The 20,046-nt window shown below is 40.7% G+C and overlaps 4 protein-coding genes across 4 annotated transcripts in view; 3 read left to right on the plus strand and 1 right to left on the minus strand.

The window, feature by feature from the left end:
* LOC6031373 (mitochondrial Rho GTPase) overlaps positions 1 to 945 on the plus strand; it is a 38,379-nt gene extending 37,434 nt beyond the window's left edge. The window contains 1 exon segment of the mRNA XM_038252341.1: positions 7 to 945. Coding sequence (XP_038108269.1) covers positions 7 to 142 — 136 coding nt within the window. The 3' untranslated portion in view covers positions 143 to 945.
* A 3,316-nt stretch (positions 946 to 4,261) lies between these two features.
* Positions 4,262 to 9,283, minus strand: LOC6031372 (nuclear pore complex protein Nup154). The gene is given in 6 exon segments (XM_038253590.1): positions 4,262 to 4,811; positions 4,880 to 5,002; positions 5,004 to 8,455; positions 8,514 to 8,590; positions 8,667 to 8,826; positions 8,919 to 9,283. Coding segments are annotated over 6 exon segments (4,170 nt in total). The 5' UTR covers positions 9,021 to 9,283; the 3' UTR covers positions 4,262 to 4,555.
* Positions 9,284 to 10,097: 814 nt separating this feature from the next.
* Positions 10,098 to 10,746, plus strand: LOC6031371 (coiled-coil domain-containing protein 32). Its single transcript, XM_001842130.2, has 2 exons — positions 10,098 to 10,263; positions 10,430 to 10,746. The coding sequence occupies exons 1-2, from the start codon at positions 10,098 to 10,100 to the stop codon at positions 10,744 to 10,746; spliced, it is 483 nt and encodes a 160-aa protein (XP_001842182.2).
* On the plus strand, positions 10,634 to 15,705 carry LOC6031370 (sepiapterin reductase). Its single transcript, XM_001842129.2, is given in 3 exon segments — positions 10,634 to 10,773; positions 14,746 to 14,994; positions 14,997 to 15,705. Coding segments are annotated over 2 exon segments (804 nt in total). The 5' UTR covers positions 10,634 to 10,773; positions 14,746 to 14,810; the 3' UTR covers positions 15,617 to 15,705.
* The last annotated feature ends 4,341 nt before the right edge of the window (positions 15,706 to 20,046 follow it).

Below are 20,046 nucleotides of genomic sequence, written 5' to 3' on the forward strand. Positions count from 1 at the left end.
TTCCAGCCACCTGAAGCAGTTTGGGCTCATGTCCAGCGATCCGCTGCTGTGGTGGAAGGCCGGCCTCGGCATCGCAGCGGCCACCATCGTGGGCTTTTTCGTGGTTAAGGCGTTCCACGGGTCCAGCTCGCACGCACGATGAATCCGTTTTATTGTTTTAACAGAGAGTAACCATCAACCACAAATCCAAATTAAATTAATATATTTTGAGGTAAAGCCAACAAATCAAGCGTAAAGAAAAGTTTATTGCAGCAAAAAAAAAGCAAAGCCAGATACAAGAAAAAAACTAACGTTCCATCTGCTGGGCGGGTTGAAAGCGTGTTTGATTCGTTTAAATTTGTACATATTTGACGCTTACTGAAATTCCAGGGGGTTTACGCGAAAACACGAAACAAATTCAACCAATTTAAAGATTGATCTAGCGTAGAGTTAAGCGTTCGCGTTCTTGCATGAATTAAAATCACCAAACTCGCATATCGAGATTCTTAGATCCAAAAGCTGTTGCTCGCCACCGGCCACGTACTATTATGAGAATCCACTGCGCTGAAGAATGAAATAGAAGACCATAGACTACTTTTAACAATTTATCATTCAACACAAGTACCGAGTTAGCCCTTAGTTTAACCTTTCAGTCTTAGCAATAAACTTGCAATACTATCATTATATTTTACCTAGCGGGATAAATTGACATAGACATGCAAAACTTACACAAAACAAAAGGAACACAAACGTTACGCGTTAGGTTGCGCTTCGTACTGCTAAATAGTAAAGGTTGTTCAAATGGTTAGCAAATAGGAATACATTTTTTTCGTATTGCACGCACTTCAGACAAACAACTACAAAAAAAGTGAAATAGTCCGGGCAGAAAAAGAAACCAACCCAAAATTGTAATTAGTGTGTCGATTAAGTCAACATAATGGAAAATATACAAATTAAAACTCGAAATTATTTGGATAGTTTTATTTTAGAAAGAAAAGATAAAAAAACTACCTATTTTTTCAACGATGCCTTCTTTTGTATCACTTTTACCAAATCTGAATCCGAAAACAAACTCAGAAAAAAACATGCCCAATTTTCCAAATAATTAGGGTGTCACCACGGCGGGAGGCAAACACCGGAGCAAACCAATTTTGCACCCGACGACAAGCCCACCTGCGGTAATGTTCGCGGTAGTCAATTTTCTTCGAAAATCACACATTCATAAATTTAAAAAAACTGAATCAAAAACTAAAAAAAAATGATTTAAGGTGAAGACGTTGATCATTTCAGAAAAAAAAAAATTCTCTGTATTGAATTCAATTTAACGAAATTCTGCGCCAAAATGAGTCAGCATGTGCCGGTTGTTGCCTTCTTGAAGCCACTGAAAGAATTTTTGGTCTAAATCAAATTTGTTTAAAAATTTATATAATTTTGTGGTACAATCATTGACGTCTCGAGTTGGCAATCATTGATTAATGACGATTTCCATAACTTTGCAAGGAATGGGATAATCGTTACCAAAAGAGCAGTTCTCTCAGATTTTGGTCATTCGATTCGCCCACCAGAACAAGCCCCAATAATAGTTTTTGTTACACATTTCAATGTCTATATCTTAGGGAAAAGTTTGTAAAATTTGATTTACAAAATTAGAAATTGAATAAATCCAGTATAAAATTAAAAATAAATAAGGTTAAAAATCATTACTCATCATCATTAAATCATAACATTTATATAAATAAATAATTTCTACATAATCTTTATCTTCATTTTTCGACGTTTCGTACTAAGAAAATACAAACAAACATTTTCAAAATTGCCATCCGCGCGAAATCCGCGCCTGAGCAAAATTAGCCAGCAAATCCGCGCCAGATCCGCGCTATCCGCGCCGCCCGTAACAACCCTGGCAGGGTTGTTACGGAAAAGTCGAGAAAAAATCCGCGCCAGATCCGCGCCGACCCCAAAACCCAATCCACGCGAAATCCGCGCCCTATAAAAAAAATCGCGACAAACATAGAAGAGAGTAAAAAATGAATGAAATTTTAAAGGAAAAAATAATAATACAGAAGGCATTTGGATCAGTACCGTTGATCAGTTGTGGAATCATATTCCACCTGTACCAAATGGAACCTTTTTTGCCATTTCTGAAACAATATTAGCATTTTTTGCAACACTTTAAATATAGTTGCTTTAAAAAGAAATTCAGGAAAAAAATTTAAATTCGAAAATATAAAAACTAAAAACTATAAAATAAATCACCAAATTATAAAATCAAGGGATTTAGTACTTGATAATTTTCGCCAAAACTTTACTCGGGGAAATCGAAACACGAAATTTCTATTATTTTCTCAACTAAATTTCCTAAACTAAAATATGACTCCGAAAATGATCCCAACTAAGAAAATGGCAAAAAATAATAATTTAAAATTTAATAATTAAATCATTTAATAATTTAATAATTTATTAATTTAATAATTTAATAATTTAATAATTTAATAAGCAAGACAGGTTTAAAAAAATAGGTAAAGGAATGTTTGGCTTTGTAATTAAAATTTCGGGGATTTGAGATTTAAGTTACTTTCAGACAGTTTAGTTGAGGTTGTTGATTCAAGTTAGTTAGTTTTCTGAAATGAATAATTGGACATAAATGATCAGTTAAATTAAAGTTAGTTGCAATGTACGACAAGACTACTGACGGACGCGACATGACGAAGCCCAGAAAAAATGCCCTTGACAAGTTAGTTTTCATCTTTCATTTTCCAGTAAATTTATTTGATTTCCTTTAAATTTGAAATACATCATAGGTTCCTTTGTATAAATCTCAAAATAGTTTTTGATTGAATCATAATTTCAGATTTCCTTTATTCAGTTTTAGATTAACGTAACTGCTCATGTCATCCAAGTTCTTACTACTTACACCTACACTAATTTTCTTTCACCTTCCCCCTCCCGATCCCCTATCGAGAAATTAAAAGTGAGAGTGTGTGCGTGCAACATGGAGTTAAACTTTTTGAAAAGCCTTGGTAAGCTTCACAGCAACTGCACAGAAAGTTTAACTCCATGTTGCGATTTGACAGCTCGATATCTTACGGTGGTGTTCATTTTGTATGCAATACTAGTTCGGCCACTACCCTTTTTTCCACAAGAAACCGGACTTGGATTGACTTGAGGCCGCGTCCCCCACCTTGCTCCGTAAAACGAAAACGAAAACGAATAATTTAATAATTTAATAATTTAATAATTTAATAATTTAATAATTTAATAATTTATTAATTTAATAATTTAATAATTATTTAATAATAATTATTTAATAATAATTTAGAACTTTCTTAAAAAATTAAAAAATAACAAAAAATCAATTGTAATATTTTCTTAATTTTTCAATTTAATAATTCGTACTTCTTTACGTTAATTGAGTCTGTAAGTTTTGACAATTTCAAATTATGAATTCTATTTTTTTTTATTGTTTTTTGAATATGTAAATTCTGAAATTTCTAATTGTTGAATTCCAGATTTCTTATTTTTTAAATTTTAACATTACATTTCGCTTTTAGACGGAGACTTTAGCAGATTTCTAAGTGGATTTCGTAATGTTGTGATGATTGGGATTAGAATCAATTCTACCTGAATCAGAGTGGCAATAGAATTTTTATTTTTCAGTAAACCAAAAATTTAAAAATTCAAATTTTTATATTGAAAAAAACAAAGAAAATCTAAAAAGTTTCATAGCTCCAAATTTTTTAAATCATGTGATTTTTCGAATTTTGTTATTTTGATTTTAATAAAATTGGTATTTTTTTGAATTGTTAAGCAGATGTTTTAAAAATAATGATTTGTAATGTTATGATAAATTTATATAACAAATCTCAATACATTAAAAGAATCGCTCCTTGAAGACTATTTCAAAGTTTCGCATTAAGAAAAAAAAATCAATAATTTTTAGAAGAAATTTTTCTTCATTAACAACTTCTTAGAAATTGATGTTTTTGCACTCAACGAAAAAGATTGAATTTATTTAATTGTTAATAATATTTTCCTTTGTAATTTGAAAGAAATTCTATCGTTCTCAATAAATTTGTTTATCAAAATTGCTATCGCGAAATCCGCGCCTGAGCAAAATTAGCCAGCAAATCCGCGCCAGATCCGCGCGATACGCGCCATCCGAGCGATCCGCGCCGTCCGTAACAACCCTGGTGTTGGAATGCTAACAACCTCGGTAAAAACTTTATGATTTTTTTTATATAGGAATTTCGGAATCCAGCAAACATAACAAACCTCTTTTGGAATACATAACTAGTAATAGGATAAACCTGTTTATTTGTCCTTATACAACGCGCGCGCGCACACACACACAATCACGTGCGAAAGAACATCATCATTATTTTGCTGCTGCTGCCGTAACATGTACAATTACGCGAGTTTTCTACTCTACTCTGTTCATCTTCATTCAACTTATTAACCTACTGAAAAATTGGCAGTAAAAAAGAAACAAACACAAACAATGTATTAAACAAAAAAAAAGTGGGGAAGCTTATAATCATGTTAGATGTCTTTCGTTTCGTTCGTTCTTTTGTTGGCGCTAGCAGTGGATGCGGTTCAGCTTGGATTGCGTTTCGCGCAGCTGGTCCACGTGCTGCTGGCCGTCCGGTTTGGTGTACAAAATGCTCAGACAGGCGGAGATGAGGTCCTGCGATTTTGCGACCACTTTTCGGCGATCCTTGAGCGGGACCAAACTGGGCTGGGAGGCGACGATCGAGAGGAGCTTCGAGGTGGACCTCACCAGGTACAGTTCGTCCTCTTCGGTGACCCAGACGCGCTCGTTCATGGAGATGAGTCTGGAATCGGAGGTTTGGTGAGGGTGATTTTTTGTTTTGTTTTTGGCGTGGGAGTGGTGAAATCTTACCTCGAGTAGATGTTGAGGAGTGCGTCCACATCCAGGTTCATTTCGATGAGGGTTTCCGGGACGGGGGATTCGAACATTTTAAGCCGGAAGCAGCGCAGTTCTAGTTCGCGCACGATGAAGGCTAGGGAAACAGTGGCCGGAGCTTTCGTACTCCAGGGCTAGGCTTTTCACCTTGGAGAGGAGGCGGCGGCAGCGTTCGGTGTTGCTGTCGGGTCGCTCGAGCTCCTTGTCCAGGATGTGCGTCCAGACGGACTCGATGAGGAGGGGGTCGTTGTGGTGGGAGCAGTTCAGGATGGTCAGCTTGCACTCCCACAGTTCGTACCGTTCGGCAAAGTCCGAGTAGAGTTGGGTGAGGTTGAAAAGGGTTCCGTTGAGCTGGTTGATGGCTTGCCGGGTGGCGTTCTTGTCCGGGATGATTGACATGGCGTCGAGGACTTGCTTCTGGATCTGGGCCACTTCGAGCTTATCTTCCAGGTCTTTGAGGAGGACGCCGTTGTGGGCGGAGTAGCCGACGGTGTCGCTGCGCATGCACATGACGGCGCGGGCGAGATATTCGATGCGTTGTTGTAGGGTCATGGCGTCGTTCCGGATGTTGGCCAGTTTGTCGAGCATTTTGGAGGCGGGCGCGTGTTGACCGTTGCGTTCGTGGTACTTCCACAGCAGGTCGGCCAGCACAAGGTTCTCGGGGGTTCGGTTGAAGGCCCGGCCGAGGAAGTCACCTAGGGAAGGTTCGCTGATTTCGAGCAACTCTCCGAGCAGGTTGTGCGAAAGAAGCCACTCGTACACGGCGATGTGAAGCAGCTGATCCTGGCACTGAAGCGCTAAGCTGATGATGGAGATCAGCTGATTGTTGGCCAACTTGTCCCGGTCGGCACTTTCCAGCGACGGGTAGATGCTGGATATCTTGCTGTTGCACACGTTCGTGAAGACGTGCTCCAGCATCAGTTTGATCTCCCTGTAGCAGTTCATTCTGCTCTGGAAGGCCACAAATCCTTCCTGGTCCTCGACGGGTTCGTTGTTCCGGTAAAAGTGCAACGCTGCCTCACTTGGATCTCCCTTCGCGGCACAAATCGAACACAGCTCAATGACTCCACTGTAGAAGCCAGCCTGCGTAAACTGTTGACAGATCGAAGTCAGCGGCAAGTTCGGTGCGGCACTCTTGCACAACTGCAGCGCCGTTCGCAACCGCTCGTCCTTCTCGTCCGGATCGGTGCAACTTTTCGACAGCATCAGGATCTCCGTCGCTTTGTGCGACACGGCGTCCTCGTGCCGGTACAAATTCGGACAAACATCGCGCAACTTCGTCGAGATCGACCCAACACTTGCGTTATCGTGAAGATACGAGTTGATCAGCGTCACAATCAACAACCCGCAAATATCCGACCGCGACAGGATCAAATCCCGGAACGTGCAGCTCTTCAGCACATCCTGCTGCTCCTTGCTCAACTTGGACACCAGCAGATGGCACTGGTGCTCGCACAGAATCTTCCACAGCGCCAACACCTCGCACGAGTGCTTGATCAGTCGAATCAACGCGTCCAGCGACTTTTTCTCCTCCGCCATCGCCTCGTCCGCGGACATCTTCTGCTGCCCACCGCCGTACGGACTCTGCATTCCTTGGTGCTGTTGCATCTGCTGTTGCTGCTGCTGCTGCAGATATCCACCCGGTCCCATCAACCCACTCGCGTTCGTCATGTTCTTTCCCACCAACCCGACCAGATTGCTCAGCGTAATCGACTCCAGGAACCGCTTGATCGCGTACAAATCCTCCAGCACCTGGGCGCAGTCCTGCTGGCCGATGCTGCTGTGTAGTTTGTCGTTGACGCAACGCCGACGCCAGATGGACCGCAACAGACGGGACATGTGCAGATACAGTCCCGCGTGCTTGGCCGAGTAGTGGAAGTTGGACCCGTCGACGGCCATCGACGACGTTTGCTGCATCGCTCCCGGGAACTGGGTGTTGTTGTTGAAGCTGTGGTTCAGCGAGCTGGACGGACCCGGGCTTTGCGGAAACTGGGACTGCTGCATCAGGTTCTGCTGGATGGACGGACCTGGCCGGGACGCCGTGAACGGCGTGGACATGTACATCCGCGGACCTCCGGGCTGGGACTCTACAAATCCACCCGAGGGAGAGTTGAAGCTGAGTGGGCGTGCCGCCGCCGAATGACCGCCCATGTAGGCTTCGAAGAAGGGTTCTCCGCCGTACAGGATGAACGCCTGGGCGGCCCAATCGCCCAGTTCGGTGCCCTTTAAGGTTTCGATGCACGCCAGCAGCAGACTGGTGGCGCAAGCTTGCGGCTCCGACTGCACCTGGAAGTACGCTTTGACTGCTTCGTTGTGCGGGCCGTGGCAAGCGAGCAGCAGCTGCTGGAGGATGTCAACGGACTTCAGTAGCGATACGATGTGAACGCCCTGGTTGGTGAGGAGAGCGACCTTGCGGGGAACCTGCGCTGCGCGAAGCGGAGTTTCTACCGTGATCTTGTCCTTTGGTTTGACTTCGGCAATTGCCCAGACCTGGCCGTCCATGGTCATGACGGTGGATGACTCGACCAGGTTTTGCCGTGACGGGAACGGCTCCGAGCTGAGTGACCACAGCAGGTCCTGGTCGGGTTGCGGGGTTGAGACCATCAGGAGGGAACCCTGGCTGTAGAAGGCGGAGTGCACTTGCTTGGGCTTGCCGACGGTCGTGTTGGGAGTGTAGCCTGGGGGAAGTCGGACGTGCAACAGGTAGAGGCCTTGCGGACGCTGCGATTGTTCGTGCGGCGCAAGTCCAGGCTGCCCGGGAGCGAATTGTTGCTGCTGCTGCTGTTGCTGGATGCCGTACAGAACGGGCACCGTCGAGAAGTAGAACCGAACGCCGGTTTGGGTGATAGCGATCAGATGGAACTGGGGTGAATCCTCCTGAGAAAGTGAGCACAGCGCGGTCACCGGCTTAAACACCGAAGGCTCGATGGTTCGCAGAATGTTTCCGGCGCTGAACACGATGTCGTTCTGAGAAATCCGAGCAATTCGCTTAACCGAGTTGACATCCGTTCCAATGTCCCACGCCTCAATGGCTCCCTTCTCCGTCAGGGCGTACAACAATCGACGCGAGTTGTCCATCGTGAGCTTCGAGATGGAGTCGTTCTCGGAAAACACCTTGAAAATCCCTGGTACCAAATGCGACATCAACCCTTGCGAGTGATTGATTTTCTTACAGCGCTTCCCGAACCAGTTCGATTCGGCCTGGTAGGAAATCTCGTACAAACAACCGTCGCGACCTCCCAGGAAAATCCGTCCATCCGAGGTTCCTTCGATGCACGTGATCGCCACGTTGTCTGTATTCAGCACGAAGATCGGCTTATTCAACAGCTGCATCTCCTCGGTCGTGCTCGTAATTGACCGATTCGGAGAGGCATTCGAATCGCCAAAGGTCACTCCTAGAATTACGATTTCCACCGGCGTGGTCAACACCAGCAAATACTTGACGTCGGCAATGAAGACACCCGGCTTGGGAACCACCAAACCTACGCTCACAATCAGGTGCGACAGTCCGTCGAAATAGGCCACGTCCCGGGACTGTTCGTACGTCCAAATCTGTAAAAAAGACCGTTGAAAATTATATCCTTTCAAGATATCAACACAAAAAGCTTACATAGATATCGGAATCGATGGTCAACCACGCTCGACCAATCTCCGGAAACAGTCCCATCATACAGTGGCATTTAATATCTGCAAAAAAAAGCAACAATTTAACAAAATCTTAACCTTCCCCCCGAGCCCAAATTTAAATAATCCGCCAACTAACGCTTAAAGTGCTCCATTATCTCCGGCGGGATCGGGATCTTGTTCACCGTGGACAGCTGGTTCAGGTTCTTCAGCCCCAGCGACAAACTGGACAGGTTCTGGTAGTCGTAGTCGTTCAGCCCGCTTGCGGTGGCCATCCCCGACTGCCGGATTCCGGTTACCTGTGCGGAAAAGAGGAAAAACAACCAGAAGAGGTTATGTTTACGAACTTTGGTGTGTGAAAACGCCAATTAGGTGGCGCAACAAAACCCACCTCCAACAGTCCCGGTGTGGAGCAATCGGCGAGGTCGTGCCGCTCCAGCATGGTGCCGGCAAACTCGAGCGAATCCAGCGCGTTGGATTCCGATAGACTCATGGTTTTGCGCGGAGTAGTCGGCGACGAAGCTGCAAAATCCCCTGAAGATACCGAGTTCACTTGGGTCCCTAACAGTTAAACCGTTACCGGAACACTTTCTGGACGAATCGCCGGCACTGTAGCGCACTAATCACCAGTAAATTCCTGGTTTTTCACGGCAAAGTTGTAGACGCGCTGCCCGCAAACTTGCAACTTTTTGGAGTTGTTTTGTGCGTGACAGCAGCTGCAAAAATCAACGGACGGCGGGTTTTCGGTTTTGCGAACTGTCAAAAATGAATGAATCAAAAGCATCAAAATGAATGAGGTCAACTGTGTTGACCTTTTCATGCACGCTCTTACCCAGTCAAATCAATCCGAATTCCGAAACGGAATTTGTATACGATTCTAATTAGATTCCGTTTCGGAATTCGGATTGATTTGACTGGGTAAATAAAATCTGAATGTGCACTCAACGTAAAAAGTATCCTTTTTTCAAGTTCACCCGTCGTCACCCTTTAAAAGGGTATCGAAAATGTACTGAATTTGACATACCCTTTTGAAAGGGTAACGCCAGGTGAACTTTAAAAAAGGATAGAAAGTATCCTTTTAGAGGATTGAAAGTACCCTTTTGAGGGATACTTCTGACTTTGAGTGTGGGTTATCGGGGTTATCGAGATGAGGAAGGCAAAATTATATATATATATATATTTATTTGGAGCTGTGAATAACTCTATTAATGTTGATCGATTAGGTCAACTTCGCGAGCGAGTTCATGAAAATCGATCTAAATTCGACCAAGAAACGTCAAACTAAATGTTTGTTTTGAAAAAAAAAAAACCATTTGTCATCGAGTCGCGCAAAGTACATAAAATAAATTTTAATTTTCTCTTCTCCGTCGTAACTCTTTTTTCGCGAAATTTGCGAAGCTTGAAACCAGTTTCTTTCAATCGTCCAGCCTCTCCACCACGTCACCAACCAGTTGGGGCGTCGTGACGCGATCGTTTTCTCGTTCGTTCGAAAAGAGAAAAAATAGTGGGAGAAGCTGCAGTCGTGTAGCCATTAATCTGCAGCAGCACCCCCTCCCCACACAGGAGGACGATGAGCGTTGCGGATCCGTGGTGCAATCCAAACCCAAGTAGTGACGCAATCTGCTCCGCTGTCCAGCTGCAGTTCGAGGACAACTTTGAGCCAGCCGCCGTCGGGGATCAGCAGCAACCGCGGGACGGAAGACTTCCGGACTCGGACAGCTATTTGGCCGCGTTAGGTAATTTGAGAGGGGATTGTAATTGTTTTGGCACAATGTATGGCAAACTTAGTCTTGTTGTTTGTGCCACCATTTTGCCTTTCTGATAAGAGGCAGATTTGAAGCTCTCGAAAGAGTCAAAACGTTATCAATTTAATGGCTTCCCTCGCCCCTTTATCACACGCAGAACGTAGACTTCGTAGGCTGAGGACCAATCCGACCGTCCTGCAGCAGTTGGCCGAACGTCGCGAAGCTTGTATGCAACAGCTGCTGAACGACCCCGCCGCCTCATCGCAGAACTACGACCAGCTGGACGAGCCCGTGTTCAACCACGAACTGTTGCGCATCATTCGGCCGGAACAAGCCCTCTCGGCAGCGGAGCTAGCCCATCTTCTTAAGCACGATCATCTCGAGGGAGAGGAAACCCAGGAAGAGCAGCAGCAGCAACAGGACTACGGCAAGGAAGGGGAGGAAAGTGGAACCGAGAGCTCCACCAGTCGTTAGAGGGATTGAGAAGGAGAAAAAAAAGTGGTAAGTTGACGAAAAGCGGCAATTTTGCATTGATCTTTATCATTAGTCACGATGGAGGAGGGAGGTTGTTACATTGTGGGAAGGTTTTTTTTTTGCGTGATCTGCGGTAAGGGTAATTTGTTGTAGTCAGGGGTGTTCATAATAGAAGTTTTAGGACGAGTTAAACTAAATCAATCGATTTTCTAAAATCAATTTAGATGGTGTAGAGCAATAAAAAAAAAAAATCCAAGTGGTGTTAAGTGATTAATACATAGGACCTGTTAAAACAGAGCTAGAATTAATTTTGCAATTGAAAATTACTTTTTGTAAAAGTTTGATAAAACCGAGCTATAATATTTACAATTTTTTTTTCGAAAAATTTGTATTTTATAAATTGACACACTCTTCCATCCTCAAAAACAATCTTTTCAACTGGCTGCAAAAAATCTCTATGAAAAAGAAAATTACAACACTGTTAATCCAACCTTTGGTTGCAGAGATATGACTTTGCAAACAATGAAAATTGGAGAATAATGTTTTTTTAGTACGACCGATAAGCCTTATTTTTTCAGACAACGATATTTATCATGGAAGCTAAAGAACCAAAATTCAATGTTGAAGCTGAGTATGGAGCTCGAACAAAACGCGGTCGAGAAAAGTTGGGCATTCTTTTTTTACTCTTTTCGTTATTTTCAAAAAAATGCACTTTTCAAATACTGAGATTTTTTTTATTTTTGTATTTTTGTGTTTCTAATATATTTTAATATTGAATTTCAAAATGTGCTCTTCTTTAATCCTTTCATTCTTAAATTCTCAAATTGCTAAACTATTAAATTCTTAAATCTCGGTTTAAAAAAGTCCTATTTTATTTTCCTCAAATTCTTAAATTCTTAAATTCTTAAATCCTTAAATTCTTATATTCTTATATTCTTATATTCTTAAATTCTTAAATTCTTATCTTTTTCAATTCTCAAATTCTTAAATTCTTAAATTCTTAAATTCTTAAATTCTTAAATTCTTATTTTTTTCAATTCTTAAATTCTTAAATTCTTAAATTCTTAAATTCTTAAATTCTTAAATTCTTAAATTCTTGAATTCTTAAATTCTTAAATTCTTAAATTCTTAAATTCTTAAATTCTTAAATTCTTAAATTCTTAAATTCTTAAATTCTTAAATTCTTAAATTCTTAAATTCTTAAATTCTTAAATTCTTAAATCCTTAAATCCTTAAATTCTTAAATTCTTCTTCTTTCTTCTTCTTCTTCTTTCTTCTTCTTCTTCTTCTTCTTCTTCTTCTTTTTTTTTATAAAGCTGCTTTTTCTGGTGTCATCTAGTATCCCTGGAAACGAGCTTGATTTTCAATAAATGTGAATCGAAGATTTTTTTTTAACTTTTATTTTTTAATGGGTTAAGATGGATCAAAATAAACATTTTTATGTATGTTTCTATTGTGAAATTGTCTCAGGAACACGAATATGATAAAATTATCACCAGAAAATGGAATCTAAGGGGTCCCCCGAGCAAAAATTTACAACCAAAAACTTCACTAAAAGTAAAAGTGTCTATTTAATACGTTAAACTGCCTTACCCAAAGCGTTCTCATCCTCAGATGGTAGTCCCAGATGTCCCCTACAAGCTGCAGGTCGAACCGAGTTGATATCTGGATGGAACACTTTTTTATTTGAGTTTGAAAATTATGCTATTTTTTCACTAAAATGCCAATAACTTTCTTTAGATTCAACCAATCGGGATGCTCTACCCTGCATTTTGTTGCATTTTTTGAGCCCTTTCAGATGCATTTTGAATTTTGAAATTAAATTGAATTTTGCCCAAATTACAGCTTTTTTACGATTTTTGACGTTTTTGAACCTTCAAACTTTGTGTCCCGATTTGCCCCACTTCCCGTTAACCTAGAGTGCTCATATTTTGGCCAGATGCTAGTTTTATATGTACAAACAACCCCTGAAAATTTCAGGCAGATTGGAGAGGTCGATGCGAGATGGGTATGCTTTGCTCGTGGACTCGCTCTTAAATACCCCATCTTTGCTGCCATATTTGATAAATAACAGAAAATCATTATTTGTGAATAACCAAATTTCGCGTTTCGATTATCCGGAGTAAAATGTTGGCGGAGACTATGGATAATCGAGTTAGCACTGTATTTATTTTTTTTTAATCCCTATATTTTTTTTACTTTATTGTGTTGAAAAATCTGCCCCTTTTTGAAATTTAGATTTTTTCTAATGTTGAGTTTTGGGCACATTTATATTTTTGCGTTTCTAAATTTTTGAAACTTCGTTATGTTTTTAAAGCTCAAATTCCCAATTTTAGTTATTTTAAAATTCTTAAATTCCTTAATCTTGAATTCTTATATTCACAGATTAAAAAAATATATATTCTAAAATACTTTTATTTTTAAATTCTTAAGAAAAAATCGTGATTCTCTTTACCAGTAGTGAAATTTTGGTGAGAACTTTGGATAATCAAGTTAAAACATTGTTTGCATGTTTTTGAATTAATTTTGTTCTGATTATTTATATTTTAAGTTCCTTTTTCTCAATTTATATTTTCTAGTTTCTATTTTTTTTTTTAATTTTCGAGTAAAAACTGTATTAAATTTTTTTTAATCATTAAATTTTTGAAATTTTATTTGTTTTACATTAATAAACAAAGCATTTTTTATTTGTAATTTTTCCAACATGTGTATTTTTAAGGTTCCAAACTTCTTAGTTTAAAAATTTCTGAATCTCCGATTTTTATTATTTTTCACTGTTTAGAATATGTTATTTTTGATTCTTGAAGTTTTAAATTTCACCATTTTAAAATTGTTTTATTTATTTTCTATTTTCTATGTTTTTAACGTTTCAATGTTTCTGGAGTTTTTTTTAAAAAGGTCCGATGAACCAAATTTTCAATTTTTGTTTTTTAATACCCCTGACTCAAGGCGGTTTTAAAAACACCCAACGAGCAGAAACTGAAAATTTCGATGCCAACATTTCAAAAAGCATCATGTACAAACCATGCGTTTTGAGAAAAACGCATTTGAATGTTGTGCATCCATTTTCAATTACCATTTTTATATAAAAACAAAATAAGATGTTCTAATGATAACAAACGATGAAAAACGTTGCTTTTGTTGATACTTGATCATCCATATTCAATAAAACATTATTTCCGTAATTTTATTTGAGAAAAACAAACATAACTTCTTTTGAAATCACCAACGTCGATATCACCCTGCTGTCACTGAGGGGGGCGCTTTGTTGATTCGTTTTTCTTCGCCGAATGTACATGGCGCTTTTTTCATGTTGCTTTTTTTTCGTCACGAGGTTTATGTAGTCTTTTGTTTGACAGGTTGACAGGGCTATATAAACAGGAACTGCTGATGGCAGAGATTTTGTGTATGTTACTTTATTTAAAATCATGATTAAACAGACTTTACTGAAGTAACTTTTGCTCATTTTTGGTGGAGAGGTAGCTTATTAGAAGAACTTTCAGAATATACAATAACCCAGAGAGTGTTAAAATGTACATGATGCCTTTTGAAATGTTACCGTCGATTTGGTTTATTGGACCTTTAAAAAAAGAACTCCAGATTTGTATGTTTGAATACGTGCCATGCAAAATGCAACTGCCGTACGATTTTTTATGGGAGTAATTCCCTAAAATTTCAAACATTGATTATTTTTTGCATCTTATTTGCCTTAAACTTTGTAGGGGCCTTCTCTAGGACCAAAGAAGCTTTTTGCGTTATCGGTTCTCCCCTACTAATTTGATAGCTTTCCATACAAAAATTGTATCTAAATATTCTGAAATCTGTATCTTGAGAGCCGAATTTCTGATGGATGTGTTTTCTGAATAGCTGAACTCACCACCTTGAACACCCCTGACTCAAACTGCAATCAGCATTCTTCATGTCTGACTCGGCGTTAATCAGCACTAGCCAATCGTTAGCATTCGTGACCGGATCTGTTTCGTTTCATCGCACCTACAGAGAGATTGAGAGAGCGCGCAGCACTTTTCCGTTAGTTCTACACGTTCGAGCCACAAACCAGCACCATGGCATCATCGACCAGCGGCACCAAAATCGACCTCGACCAGGTTGCGTACTTCCTGATCACCGGCGCCTCTCGCGGCATCGGCCAACGGATGGCCATCGAAACGGCGCGTCGCTTCCGGGCTGGGTCCATCGTGGTTCTGCTTGCGCGGTCCGCTTCCGGGCTGGAGTCTACGCGGGCGGAGATTTTGAGGTGAACCCGCACATAACTGTGGTTACGAGTTCGGTGGATTTGAGTAACGCCTCGCGGGAGCTGCTGGAGGACATTATCGGGAAGTCGCTCGGGAAGAAGCCGGTGGAGAGTTTTGGGCTGGCGGCGATCGTTCACAACGTGGGCACGATCGGGAACGTGGAACGCAAGGCGATCGATATGGCGGATCGGCAAGAGTGGGAGGAGTACTTTGCGACGAATGTCATCACGGTGGGAGTTTTGAACAGCTGCTTTCTGCGCCGGTTTGGCGAGTGTCCGCGGAAGTTGGTCGTGAATATTACCTCGAAGGCGTGCCTGGTTCCGTTCAAAAGCATGGGATTCTACTGCTCGGGGAAGGCCGCCCGTGAAATGTACTTCAAGGTGCTGGCCGACGAAGAGCCGGACTTGGTGGTGCTGAACTACTCGCCAGGGCCGGTCGATACCGACATGACGGTGGACATTCAGGGTCGCTCGAACGCCGAGGAGATCCGCGCGTACTTCAAAGGGCTGCGCGATTCCACGACCATGCTCACGACGCACCAAACGACGGCCAAGTTCCTGAGCGTGCTCGAGGCGGGCCAGTTCAAATCTGGCGATCACGTTGATTATTACGATTAAACACACACATTCCACTTATTCATCTTATTTGTTACTTGCTTATTATATGCTACCAATAAATGTGCAAATATTACTCAGCAAACAAGTAACGGCGTGTTTCTTTTCGTCTCTTTCTATCTCTTTCCAGAACCACTACCCCCTAACTAAAATCCGAAAACATCCTTTCAAAAAAAAAAAAAAAAAAAATGATGAATTCCACCTTTGGCAAAACGTTTCTCTTTCTCACGAACCTCGCGTGGAAGAGTCGGGTCACACTGCCGGTGCTCATAACGGCCGGTTTCATGATACTGAACTTTCGCTGGGAGGTCGAGATCAACATCCACACCGAGCGGATCGCCATCCAGGGCGTGGATGATGGGCGGGGTGGTGGAGGAGGCGGCGGTGCCAATCGGGTTGCCGGCGTGGCCGCGATCGATTACAGCCTGGAGGAGTCGGGAAAGTACCGACGAGGACGAGGACGACGATGAGTACGACGAGGACGAGGAAACGGAGTACGATTCCGAGGGGGATGATGAAGATCTGTCCACGGATGACGAGTTGAGGCGGATATCGTTGGTTACGTTTTGAGCGGGGAGAGTTTGGAATGCAGAGTCGTTGGTCTCTCGAATCGATGCACTATATTTATTGGAATAAATTTTAATGTGCGAATATTGTGCTTTACTTTCTTTAGTGCTGACATTTAAGAGCGAGTTTTTCACCAATGTGAAACAGGTCATATCGAGGTGCTCCGATTTGGATGAAACTTTCAGCGTTTGTTTGTCTATACATGAGATGAACTCATGCCAAATATAAGCCCTCTACGACAAAGGGAAGTGGGGTAAAACGGGCTTCGAAGTCTGAGGTAAAAAAAAAAACTTAAACATCTTAAAATTGCTCGCATTTCCATAAAACTTCATCAATTCCAACTCTCGTAGATGCATTTGAAAGGTCTTTCGAAGCACTTCAAAATGGGCTATAGACATCGGTTTGACTTTTTCACATAGCTTTTGCTAATTACTGTTAAAAAATTGTTTTTTTTTAAACCTTAATATCTTTTTGCAACAGCCTCCAACACCCATACTCCTATAGGTCAAAAGATAGGTAATTTCATGGACTATAAGCCTACGGTATTATATTTTTGGCCAATCGCAGTTTTTCTCATATTTTTTCGATTTTTCTACAACAATTATTTTACAACGTTAGTTTTTACCTGGGTGATGAATAGAGAGAAAGCGTAACGTGATTTTTGAATGATCCCACTTTGTTTACATCTACAAAGTAGGAGCACAGACAAACAGACGGGACACTCGAGTGTCAAACCATCGTTCTTCAAAAACGGTTATTTCAAATGCAATTTTGTTTCGGCATCCACTCACTCGGCGCTAATGGCGCTGCTGTCGCGACAGCTCACCCGTCTTTTCTCAGTGTGTGTGATGCGTGTTTTTGTTTTTAAGTTGAGCATGAGCACGTGCGAGGCAGCAAATGAGAACCCAAAAATTTATGGAATTCAGGAAATCTATTGGTGGATCCCAATCCAGGCTTTGCAGGAAAAGGTTGGGGCAGCCTTGGCCATAGCCTCTTGCTCCAGTATTAACCCGGTAGGCCTGTTCAACTATACCTGCTGCGGAGGAAGCCGGATCCTGTGGTAAAGTCATTTCCTTCGGAGCAACCTGCTTATCCTTCATGGACTGCTGCTCAGATTGCTGCTGCTGGTCGTCCTTTGGGCCTTTTGGCGATGTTGCGCCACTCAATCTTTTTCCACAGTTCAGTTTCTGTGGTGTTATTTCAATATAAATTTAACGGCAGCATTTTTTGGAACCTTTGCCACTTTTTGCTTTTGTTGTTTGGCGCAACTTAACTGCGCCGTGGACACGTTCCCCGCGGATGTTTCCGCCCATCGTGGGGATCAATTCCGGTAGATTTGATGGTGCCAGGTGATCGAGCTTTTGGAAAAGGAGGAATCTTCGACAGAACTTGGAAGCAACGGCGAGGACCAGTGGTTTGATCTCTATCGTTGCGGCTGTAGCCGCATGATATGGCTCATGAGGTTCTGGCCATCGACGATGATTTTTATTTTTTGCATTGGGTACTGACGATCAGCAACAACAAAATTATTTCGGTTTCTGCGTGCAGCTGTGAGCTCGGGCTTCATTGTCTCACGCATACACTGACACGACACATGACAGTAATGCAGGGGTGCCCAACCTTTTGGCCCTGCGGGCCAGATCTGACTTTTCTAAACCAGTGGCGGGCCGGAACAAAAGTTTGATAAAAGTTGAAAATGTATTTTTTTTTTTAATTTAAGGTTCTTTCAAGTCTAGAGTTTTTTTTAAATGTTTTTTTTTTTGTGTCCTATCAATAAATAAACTAGTTAGTTCATGACCTTGGTTTTAAAAAGATAAACAAAGAAAAATTTCAAAAATTTGTTTATTTGATTTTTTTTTGTTTAAAATTGTTAGGGTTTGTTTTGTTTATGAAAAAAAATATTTTTGCTCGCTGATTTCATTACTTATTTTGGACTTTTTCAAAAATTCTAGGATTTTTTGCAGCAATCTTTATTTTCAGTATGACTAAATTGCTGTCTGCAAGCTCTTTCAAACAAAACTTTATCACTGCAAAGTTTTACTAAAAAATACTTTTTTTTGCTTACCCACTTATTGAAAAAATCAATTTTAAACAAGTTCCTCAAAAAAGAAAAGCTTCAATTTGCAGTAAACATGATACAAATTGTAATTTTTTTTAATTAAATGTCTTTTGTGCAGTTTTAGACAGCTATACAAGTTTTTTTTTCAATTTTCAAGTCAATTTTACGAAATGGGTAATTTCGTTATCTTTCGCCATTTTACAGTTTATTGGTTGATTCTGAAACTTTCAATAAAGAAATGACATGAGTAAATTAAAACATTAAAAAAAAATGCATTCGAAAGAAAAAGTATTTCAAAATTACAAAGCCAAATCAAAATAATAGTTGAATTCACATCATTTTATCGCAAAAAAAATTATCTCAAGTTTATTTTTTTTATTTAGACACTCAATTTTTTAATTAATATTTCATGATCAGCGTTAGGGGCCGGTCATAGAACTATTTTGAAAAGTCGTCGCGGGCCGGATGAAATGACCTCACGGGCCGGATCCGGCCCGCGGGCCGTACGTTGGGCAGGCCTGCAGTAATGGGTTTGTATTGGTATGTTTGGGCTGCGTTTCGGCATCAGCTCACCAGGCAGCGCTGGCGTCGTCGTGACTTGGTGGCATGACTTTCTACCTAAGGTACTCGCGATTGAGTGTGTAGTAGTGCGGTTGTCAAAATCGTTATCTCCTATTGTTTTGGTTTTAGTGGCACGGAGTCATGCACTCACACTAATGCGAAACAAGATCGCGAGTGCCTATGATATACAGCCTTGACTTGGTGGTTTGTTTAAGGACGATGGATTTCAAAAATAATTTGTATGGAGAGCCACGTCTGTTTGTCTGTGGTTTTACTTTTAACAGTTAGAACCTTCAAAACTAGTTTTGGGGGGCTCTTGCAGACGGTGTTTTATGACACTGTGGGGAGCGGCGATAGAGAACGAAATGTCAAATTAGAATATTTACAACAACACACACTCTCACATACACTGATAATCAACATTACACACTGTTCAGTTCACTTTTACACACTTGTATGGGATTTTTCAGTTCAAGTATGATTACACGAAAGTGTGTAATCATACTTGAACTGAAAAATCCCATACAAGTGTGTAAAAGTGAACTGAAAAAAGTGTAATGCTGTTTACCAGTGTACACCATCTCATTATAACCAACCCAATCAAAAAAAATCTGAAAGGCATCATTCCTAACCGGCCATTTGGCGGACATGTTTGTTTTAGAAAAACATTCAAATCTTGATTCAGAATGTATCAATCCAAAAATGGTTTTCTTTGTGTGGTTTGTAGAAACATTTTACATATCGTGATTATTTTTGCATTTCAATTTACTATTTCCGTACCTTGAAATCGGAACCATCATTGACTTTAAAATTTTAAGTACTAAATTTATGCAAATTGTAATATTTTGATATTTTTATTTGTTGGAAATATTTGAAGTATTTCATTTCTTTTTGATTTTCACAAATTTTCAATTCTTATAAATTTTTAAAGTTTTTAGAATTTTGTAGACTAGTTGAATTTTCAAAAAAAAAATATGTTTTTTCCTATTTTTATGTTTTAAAATATTTGAGTTTCAAAACTTTTTTATTTTTTTCTGTTTCTGAATTTTAAATTCTTTTGTCATTTCAATAAAAAAAAAATAATTGAAAAATGCTATTACAAATTTCGGTCGTAATATCCCGAGCCACGATAGAGAATTTTCGATAGTAATATTTCGATTGTAAGTTGGCGATGGTAGATCGTAATCTCACTATCGAAAAATCTCGATCGTGAGTCGAGAAATTCCGATCGAGTGCAATAATCGCA

Source organism: Culex quinquefasciatus, chromosome 2 (assembly GCF_015732765.1).
Source record: "Culex quinquefasciatus strain JHB chromosome 2, VPISU_Cqui_1.0_pri_paternal, whole genome shotgun sequence".
Taxonomy (NCBI): Eukaryota; Metazoa; Arthropoda; class Insecta; order Diptera; family Culicidae; genus Culex; species Culex quinquefasciatus.

Coding starts and splice junctions, on each gene's coding strand:
- LOC6031371 (XM_001842130.2), top strand. CDS start 10,098: ATGAGCGTTGCGGATCCGTGGTGCAATCCAAACCCAAGTAGTGACGCA. Junction 10,264..10,429: donor CAGCTATTTGGCCGCGTTAG/GTAATTTGAGAG, acceptor TATCACACGCAG/AACGTAGACTTCGTAGGCTG.